The 10,174-nt window shown below is 43.0% G+C and overlaps 1 protein-coding gene across 1 annotated transcript in view; it reads right to left on the bottom strand.

The window, feature by feature from the left end:
* sqor (sulfide quinone oxidoreductase) overlaps positions 1-3,677 on the bottom strand; it is a 7,346-nt gene extending 3,669 nt beyond the window's left edge. Inside the window, exons 1-7 of the mRNA XM_005728024.1 lie at positions 3,511-3,677; positions 2,669-2,873; positions 2,323-2,493; positions 2,109-2,162; positions 1,809-2,003; positions 1,474-1,683; positions 1,095-1,278 (exon numbers count right to left, since the gene is read on the bottom strand). Coding sequence (XP_005728081.1) covers positions 1,095-1,278; positions 1,474-1,683; positions 1,809-2,003; positions 2,109-2,162; positions 2,323-2,493; positions 2,669-2,866 — 1,012 coding nt within the window. The 5' untranslated portion in view covers positions 2,867-2,873; positions 3,511-3,677. The remainder of the gene's footprint in view (positions 1-1,094; positions 1,279-1,473; positions 1,684-1,808; positions 2,004-2,108; positions 2,163-2,322; positions 2,494-2,668; positions 2,874-3,510) is intronic.
* Positions 3,678-10,174: the final 6,497 nt, after the last annotated feature.

Genomic DNA, 10,174 nt, shown 5'->3' with positions numbered 1-10,174 from the left:
CTCCTCTGTTATGGATTCAAACATCACTTTAACAGAAATGCTCTTCACAGGAAAACCTTCCAGAAGGACAACAGTATAGTACCCCAGCTACACAGAAGTGACTCTCAGTAAAAAGCCATTAGACAGCTTTGTAAAGTATGCCATGGAGCTTTTAAAGAACTCCAAACTGAACTATCCAGTCAGAAGTGAACAGACCATGTATTTAACACTCGGCCGCTGCTCATCACCGACTCATATCAGCCTTAATGCCAGCACGTCTCAGCCTGGTTGGAGCTGAAGGAAGGAAAAGGAAAGCAGCCAAAACCAGTTCCAGAGCACAGCAACCGAACACTAAGATGAAGAGTCAAGTTTCTGCACGACAATGCCCTGAATGATACAAACAAGACAAATCTGGAGTGGCTTCAGGACATGTCCGACTCTGCCTGATTAGTCCAGTCCAAACGTGGGCTTAAAACACCCGAGAACATCTGTTCACGTAATCCTTTTATCGCGTGTGACCGTGGCAGGATGATCCAGGAAGAATAGCTAACCTGGCAATCTGTCTCCACACTGAAAAATGAAACTACCGTACTGCACCACAAAGTGTGGGTATTTTCCTTAAGTGATGAGACACGATATGTTAAATCTTAAGTCTGCGCTGAATTGCTTGAAATGTAGTTTATTATTAACAATGATTGCACTGGCTGCAACGACACAGGAAATCCAAAATTAGCCAAGTGTGCAGGATTAAAGCTTGTACTATCTGTTCATGCCAAATACAACCAAAAAAACAAAACAAAAAAGAAAACCTTCTTTGTGAAATGTAAGGATCCAATCAAACTCACAAAATGATACCTGACACACTGACCAACCTACTAAAACAAGCAATGTCCCCACAGAAACAAATTCACTGGGTGTGGTGGTGTTTTTATAGTCTTGTTCCAACAAATGATTGTGTAATACAGCAGATAGTAGCTTTAAAAAAAATAATAAAAATGCAAAGACCCAACCAAAAGTCCAAGCAGGTCACACAAGAGGAAGCTGTGGAATGAATGAGCAGAGTTTTCCAGACTTCACTCGGCGCAACGATCAACCTAAGTGCACAACACACTTACCGACAGCCGCTCCGGTTTTGGATGTGGGAAGGTTGGTGCAGTCTCCGATCCCAAACACGTTTGGATACTTGGTATGTTGGAGAGTTTCTTTGTTCAGATCCAACCAGCCGATCTTGTCGGCCAGCGGACTGCCTTTAATCACCGAGCTGGGTCCCATTGGCGGTGTAACATGAAGCATTTCATACTTAAAAAAAAATTAATTAAAAAAATTTCTGGTTATTCTGGGGTTTCTTTTTCAAATATTTTATATATTAAGATGCAAAAAGAGAAAATGTGTAGCCTAAAAGGTTGTAACCCCCCCAAACAAACACCCTTTTTATCAGTACTTAAAAAGAACATTTATACATGAAACAAAAGTGAAAGTTGCTGTTACAGTTACCTCGATAACTTTGGTTTCCCCTGGTTTGTCAAGATTTTCAAACACAGCTTCTTGCTTATCTGCGCGCACTTCAATCAGGTTGTGCCTCAGGTTAATCTGTAGGTCACGCTTTTTCACAATCTCCCACAGTGAGTCAGCGTATTTCTTTACCCCAAAGATCACAGGCAATGATGTGTTATAGATCACATTGGCTTTTGCTCTTTTGCCCGTCTTCAGTTGAAGCAGAAAAAAACAAAACAAAAACAAAAACCACTCATCAAATTTGGAAAAAAAAAAAAAAAAAAAAATCACATTTGATTTTTTGTCTCTTGAATAGATCTCAAAGATTCAAGTACCTTCCTGAGGTAGGCGTCTGACAGGTACATGATCTTTTGTGGCGCTCCAGCACATTTCACAGGAGTATTTGGGAAAGTGAACACAGCATTGCCCTCTTTGAAATCCTGCAATGCTTTCCACGTTTTCTCCACAGTTTGGACAGAGTAGTTAGAGCCAATTTTTGGGTGCTCAAACCCCTCTGGGAGTCCTTTGATCTACAAGTAAAAACAACAGCAAAAAAGTATGAGTATAAATCTCTTAAGATGTAAATTGGCAGAGGCTGATTAAACAAATGGGTAAAAAAAACCCTGTGAGTTCACCTTCTCATAATGGAGCTCTAAACCAAGCGCCACAATCAAATATTCATACGAGATCTGTAGGGAGAAAACAAGTTTATGTCAGGTCTTTAAAATAATATTCAGCTTCTCTCTCTCTCTCTCTCTCTCTCTCTCTCTCTCACACACACGCACACAGAGACAGATCACGTGTTTTTAATCCATTTTATAACTTTACAGTTTCCTGTTGCAAACTTACTTCAGTCCCGTCATCTGTGCGTACAGTATTTGTCTCTGGGTTAATTTCCTGAACCTTAGATTTCACCCATTTCACTCCAGATGGCATAAGACTCGCAGTGGGACGGCTTGAGGACGCTACAGTCTTTGCACCAGCACCAACCAGGGTCCATATTGGCTGATAGTAGTGGATCTGAAAAACACTTTTTTTTTTTAATAAAAAAAACTTTGTTGACACAAGCTTGCGTGCAAGTTTCCTTTCAAGGTTTGACGCACAGAAATGTAAACAGGAAGTCACGGATGAAATGAATGAAAGCCTAAATCTGCAGTGGGTGCTGGGTTACTGTGATCCTCTATTGTGTCCTTACCTCGCTGGGCTCCACCAAAGCTACATTCTCTGCTCCCACCAGCCTCTTCATCCGGGAGCTCATTGCGATACCGCCAGTTCCTCCTCCCAGCACAAGCATTTTGTAATGCTGTTTAGCAGAGGCAGGGCTGCTTGTGTGAAACTGAGAGATAGCAATGCCCCTCGGGTGGCACTGCTTGAGATGCCGCAGTGCAGCCATCCTGTGTCTGAACCATAAACACAGGTCGTTTTAGATCAGCCTCAGCTACACTGTCTGGGGTTAGTGCAAAAACATGACAATCTCTACTTTCTGCTTTGCTGTTTCCCATTAGCTAGAAAGTAAAGAGCTTAGCCGGATACAGGAATGGCTGGTGGAAATAAAACAAGCAGGATTTCAAACTCTCATCACATGTCTGATCATTATTTGTTATTTGCTAATCAGCCCAAATATCTAGTGTGCTGACATGCACTAATAATGGAGGGGGGGCAGTGAGGTCATGATTTTGATTTTGTGGGTTTTATCTGTGGTTCTACCCACAAGTATTGTAACACAGGCGCCCACCAGGCCACACAAACAAACAAAAAACCCCACACAGTGTGCGATACTATAACATTTAACGGTGCTTTAAAGTAACAGGTCCAAAGAAGCTGTACACTGCACCACCACCTCAGAGCTGTTACGCCAAAACAAACGTGAACACAGGTCTCATCTATCCGGGTCCAAGCACAGTCTGAACTCAAGGCAGTGCTGCTGCTGTTGCATGCTGCGTAACAAGCTGGCACCCGCACAATCATTCCAACACAGACAGAGAGCTGATAATGTGGTGCTCAGGTACACAAGTACGTCAATAAGCACAGGCCTACCTCAGCAGGAGCGCTGTCAACCTCCCGTGTTAATGTCCGTTTAGGCGGAATGCTCTTAGGCTGGGAACAAGTCCGTCTGACCTAATTTCTAATTTCCTCTCAGTGAAGAAGGTACCAGTGCCGCTTTCAAGCCCTACCCGCTGCCCAATTGCAGTTGGCACCTCCGGTCCCGCCCACTCCAGGCGAGTCACCAATCACAATCGACTTTTTTTAACCGTCAGTTTAAAACTCTAGTGTTAGCTTCTACAGCCACTGTAGCCTAATTAAACTAAATGCATCAGAATAGATTATTGTGGGTATTTTGGCAAACGGGGTAACGTATATCCCAAAAGTTTAGACTTTTTTTAAGTGTTACATTGTTTTCCTGTGCTGTCGAAATCTGACACTCTACTTTACTAACTTTGGCCTGAAAGCACCTCAGTGTGGGCGGGTTGGGGACATGCCCGCCCCGCCTGCACGTAGTCGGCCGGGAAAGCACTATTTACGGTACAAACTGTGACTTGTACGTGCTACCCGTTGAGCCGGTGATGGACCAGCAATGTATTTGTTACGTGATGTGCGAGAATGCTTTTGTTATTAATAAAGTCATCTGTGACATTTCTGTTACTGTAGGCTTCTAGTAGTACTATACGAGTTTGCCCTTTAAACCATCAACATGCTGTAGGTTTGTTGTTTATGGCTGGTCATTTTCCTGTGTGCACGCCCGCAGATTCTTATCACGTAAACTGCTCAGCAGATAAAACGTATAAGCTGGAGGGTTATGTTTATATAAAGGTTAAATTTGGTGCAAAAAGCCTACAACGAAAAGTTTTCAGCATTATCATCATGACTGTGCTTGTTTTGTATTCATCAAACTGGTTTTACTGCTTCAGATGTCACCCCCATGTACCATCTGCTTTTGGACCATGTGTCTATAAACCAGTCCAAAGTTTAAATGATGAAAGTTCACTTGTAATTTTCAGCGTTCGCTTCACTCTTTTAAGGAGTGTTGTATGGAGTTCATATGCTACAGGTGGGATTTAGACGTGTCAGTACAGATATTGCAATAAAAACAAACTTTTTGAAAGCAGTTGACACATAGTCTTAGCAGACATCCAGAGTCTCAGTAAACACATCCATCAAAGCCTCTTCAAGCAAGAATAATATATTTTTACACATTTAACAAATGCTATAACTAAGGTTTTTCATCCATCCATCCATTCTCCAATTCAGGATGGGGTATGGGGCTGGAGCCAATCTCAGCTGTCATGGGGCAAGAGACAGAGTACACCCTGGACAGGTGACCAGTCTGGTACAGGGCCAGCACAAACAGAGAGACACGCTGGCATTCACACCTATAGTCAGTTTTTGGAATCAACAATGAGTGTAACCTAGAGAGTACCATATAAAGATCTAAATGATCATGTCACATTTTACCTCTGACCTCTCCTTCAAGGTCAGTCGACTGGTCTGAAGGTCAAAGTGATAATAATGCTATAGAGCAACTTCAATAAAATTTTCTTACTGCCATTGTTTGTATTGACAACAAGCATATAAGAAATGATATATATGGAGATTCTAAATATCACGTAACATTTGACCTCTGACCTCACTTTTATGTTTCACACCTGCCTTTCTTTAAAGTTGATCCCAAATTGTTAAATCTTTAAAGAAAACGTTATCAAGAGGAAGAGATTGAGCTGCTTAGTTTGAAACATACTGTATATTACATAATATAATATATTTTTTCCAAACTTTAGTTTTCATTTGTATTCTACTTGACTAAAATGCTTTAGTTGTCTGAAAATGTTTAGCTTTAGTTGAGTTTTTATCACCACACAGTCACCTCGCAGGCTGGAGCCTATCCCGACTGTTATAGTGTGAGAGACAGAGTACACCCTGGACAGGTCGCTTGTCTGGTGCAGTGCCAACACATAGACCGACAACCATTCGCGCTGGCGTTCATATCTACAGTCAGTTTTTAGAATCCCCAATTAACCTAACGCCCATGCACTCCCTTTGAACTGTGGTAGGAAGCCAGAGAACTTGAACCCACGCAGACATGGGGAGAACATGCAAACTAAACACAGAAAGGCCCCAGCCTGGATTCTAACCCAGGAACATCTTGCTGTGAGTGCTAAACACCACACCACTGTGTCACCCTTCACTCAAACAAATATTTATGACCCAAATGCTGACTGTAAGTAATTTTATTACAAGTAATTTTGTTAAATAAGTACAATATAAAAGAAACATACATTTAATGGAATCTGGATAAAGGAAATTTACATGACTGACATACATTCAACCTACACTACGCAAAATTTGCCACTGTAATAACCTTGGTTATGTCTCTCCGAGCTCCTTGATCCCTTTCTGATGAGAGCAGCAGGTGCTTTTAGTCCCTGTAGGGTCGACCTCGCCTTCTGCACACCTGTTTTGTGTTATGCAGTACAGGAACACTGTGTTTTAAGCAGTGCACATATGGTGTGATATCGTTTTAAAAACTAAAGATGTTCAGCGGTGAAGACAATGACTGTTAAAACAGTTTCACATTACTTACGTAGAGTATTATTTAACCGGAGCTTGTGCTTTCTAGCATTTAGTCTGTTTTGCTTTATTTGAAAGGTTGATGCAACAGAGGGTGCACCTCTGTGTTGCACTCATTGTGCTGTAGTTTGCCATGCATTCATGTTCTAATAAAGAAGTCCTCAGTAAACGAGACAGCATTTGGGCGAGGTGCCAAGTGGCACTTCAGTTTACACCTTTAGAAATATTGCTTGATTAAAACAGGAGTGGTGTCTGGAAGCTCACGGCTTGCGTTAGTGTAGAAAGTCTAATGTTTTGATAATGGTGTGACTCTTAAACTGCCCAACCCTGTTCTCTAAATGACAAAAAAACCCATTATTTCCTAATCAGTAGGGATGATTTTCTTTCATCATTTTAGCCTTTTTGGCCAGGGTGAAGGGAGTATCTGCCATCAATCAAGAAGACAGCCATGTAACTACGCCCCTAGCCCTGCCAGTGTAGCAGGGCTAGGGGCCAGGACTCTCCTCTTCGGGTTTTTGGGGGATGCTGCTAACTCCGGGTCCGATAACAGGCACCACACCCGCAGTAGATGTGCTCGGTGTGAGGTCTCGCAGCAAGCTATCAAATACGGCTCATTTCTCGACTTTTAACAAAATGCTATACGTCGCCAGGTGTTTCATCAGATTCGAGGAGTTACCTCCTTTGCACAGTATCACCTTAAAGCACTTGTTGCAGGCTGCTGAGTTTGCATCTTTTGCTGTGAAGTACAGCCAGACTTTGACCGCTTTACCTTGGGCATTTTTAATCTGTAGCTCTGCTCTAAAAGAACGTACGTACCTACTTGGGCCCGCCTACTGCGCTTGCAAAGGTGAAATGATTGGCTAGAATCCAAAGTGTATGACGTTTTAGGGAAAAAAAAGCACCGAAATAAAGCAGCGAAATGTGCGCTGCTTTTCGGTCTGGTTACTACCGTTTATGTCCATTACCCATCCCTACTAATCAGCAATGTCACAAATGTTTAAATCTAATCTAGAGTGGTTATAGTTGGTCTGCCTAAACTAACAATCCAACAGATAAATAGTCACCTGACCTACACAACTCAGCATTAACCCACATGATTAGAAAACACTACTGTCCTCCCAGTTGTCTGTGTTAACTGTAAAGGACATTTATTTTTTTTATTTCCTGTAATTCATCTGGACTGTGCTCTTAAAAAAGTCGTTCTGACCTTCGTCCTCTTCCCCTCCATCTTAATATGGGATTAACTACGTGGTTGTGGGGGATCAGTTTACAAAGTTTATATCCACAACAGCACGCATGCCCAATTTAAAATCTTTCTGTGTAATGTGTGAAGAAAAAAAAGGATTACAGTTGCATTAACATTACTTTTTAAAAGTCCTTTGAATGCATTGTATAATGTTTCCTGCCGCTGGAACTTTATCCTATAAAAACATACTTTCCCATACAGTTACCTTGGCATTTCATTATGAAGACACATTTTTTTTTAGTGTTTATTGGTGGATTTGGCTGTTATTCTGTTTTAAAAGTGTTGCTCACAGACATCAGACACTCGGTAGTTTATCAGTAGTCACTCACTGCTCACATGTAGGCATTGCTAAATTAATACAGTATTACAAATTTGCCATGTTTAATTGTTTTGAAATGGCTGCAGTCCGTAATGTTGAGAGGTTTTCCTAATATTTTGGCCACCCTATTTGTTTTCATGATGATCAAAATAATTACTTTAGCTGAGTGCCAAGTGCATATGGTATTTTCATGGCCTATACCAAATACTTAAAAACAATCAGTATTTAGACATAATTATTTTGTCAGCTAATATTTTATTTTGAAACCGAAAGGTGAAAAGCTCAAATTTATAAATTTTCTATTATTATTGTGTTTTCATGAATTTATACCTGTCAGACCCAGGGTTCGTGAGCAGTCTATGGACTTGTTAATGTTTGACGGTGTGTGTTTGGTGCTGCTGTCCCTTGTTTCCCTGTGTACTGGTGTGTGTGTGTGTGTGTGTGTTGGGGGTGTCCTGGTTTTCCTGGCACACCAGGCCTGGAGGGTTGTTCCTGTTGGAAGGCTGGCCACACCCAAGGAGGAGGATGACACACCTGCAGCTGATCTGGATCGTCGGGGGCACTACATAGCAGTGTGGCTGAGCGCTCGACGCTGGATTGTTGCGTGACTTCCCGTCAGTTTCTCAGCTACTGTGTGAAGTAAGTACTACCTGTGGCCCGCACACCGGTAGTCATGAAATGCTTTGAGAGACTAGTCCTTCAGCACATCAAGGATTACCTCCCCCCAGAATTCGACCCCCACCAGTTTGCATACCGTGCAAACAGATCCACAGAAGACGCCATCGCCACAGCCCTCCACGCTGTGCTGAGTCACCTAGAGCAGCGGCAAAGCTACATCCGAATGCTCTTTGTGGACTACAGCTCAGCCTTTAATACAATCATCCCGGACATCCTCATCACCAAACTGGTCACTCTTGGCCTCCCTCCTCTCACATGTGCCTGGATAAAGGATTTCCTCACAAACCGGCCCCAGACTGTAAGACTCGGCCCTCATCTCTCCTCCACTCGCACACTGAGCACCGGCTCCCCACAGGGCTGTGTGCTGAGCCCCCTCCTGTATTCTCTCTACACCCACGACTGCAGTTCGACCCACAACAACACTCTCATCATCAAGTTTGCTGATGACACCACGGTAGTCGGACTCATCTCGAAGGGAGACGAGGCAGAGTACAGAGAGGAAGTCCTCAAGCTGGCAGCATGGTGTTCAGAAAACAACCTGGCACTGAACACTAAGAAAACCAAAGAGCTCATTGTTGACTTCAGGAGACACAACACCGACTTGGCCCCCCTCTACATCAACGGGGAGTGTGTGGAGAGGGTCCACACTTTCCGGTTCCTTGGTGTCCTCATCTCTGCTGACATCTCCTGGACAGGAAACATCTCAGCGGTCATCAAGAAGGCCCAACAGCGGCTGCACTTCCTGAGAGTCCTCAGGAAGTACAAGCTGAACTCCAACCTGCTGCTGACCTTCTACCGCTCGTCCATTGAGAGCCTGCTAACCTACTGCATCACGGCAGCTGCACCAAAGCAGATAGAGTGAGGCTTCAGAGTGTGGTCAAGACAGCACAAAAGATCATCGGCTGCCCTCTCCCCTCCCTGATGGACATTTATTCCTCCCGCTGCCTCAGCAGAGCAGCAAACATTATCAAGGACAGTTCCCACCCTGGCTTCAACATGTTCAGCCTGCTTCCCTCAGGGAAACGCTACAGGTGCATCAACACAAAAACCCACAGACTCAAAAACAGTTTCTTCCCCAAAGCGATAACCACCCTGAATTCACACATGCACAGATAACACAGCCCCCCACTTCCCACTTCCTCTATGGACCACCACTGTGCAATACCAATTCTATGTGCAATACTCAACTGTATATACATAACACTATTTATTACATATTACTTACGTCTTGTATATTGTACATTTTATATATATGTTTTTCCCTATGTTAATACTGTCCATATGTACATAGCGCTGCAGAACTGTACCCCCCCCCCCCCAGCATGTTTACACTGAGTAGGAGATGCTCTGTATCTCATTGTACAACTGTATAGTGACAATAAAGGCATTCTATTCTATTCTATTCTATTCTATTCTATTCTACTCTGCTGCTGTGTAACGGTGTTCTGACAAAACGTCCTATCGTAAGTAGTTTATGCACATTTCTGCTGTCACAGAGTAATTCCAGCACAAATGTAACTAGGTATGACGGTTTGCCACGTAACTTTGCCCATCAGAGTGAGTATGCTTGTAGCTCACATTCATAAAGCCAGGACGGTTTGACACTTCATTTTACCCGTTAAAGTATGCTTGTAGGTCACATTTACAAAGGTAGGATGGTTTGGCACTTAATTTTACTCGTCAGAGTATGTTTGTAGCTTATATTCACAAAGGTCGGTTCGCCACTGAATTTCGTGTTGTATTCGTAGAAACAAGGGGTAGGATGGTTTGTCAGGTAGAATGGATTCCCAGAACACCAGTACTCACGGGTGCCTTTGTGTGGGTTTCCCAGGAGGATTATCGGAAAGGAGGAAGCAGCGAACAGATTGTACACAGGGAACAGAGACACGGAG

The sequence above is a fragment of the Pundamilia nyererei genome, unplaced genomic scaffold (genome assembly GCF_000239375.1).
Source record: "Pundamilia nyererei isolate P.nyererei 1_Seehausen unplaced genomic scaffold, PunNye1.0 scaffold00027, whole genome shotgun sequence".
NCBI classification, from domain to species: Eukaryota; Metazoa; Chordata; class Actinopteri; order Cichliformes; family Cichlidae; genus Pundamilia; species Pundamilia nyererei.
This window is presented reverse-complemented; position numbering and strand designations above follow the sequence as displayed.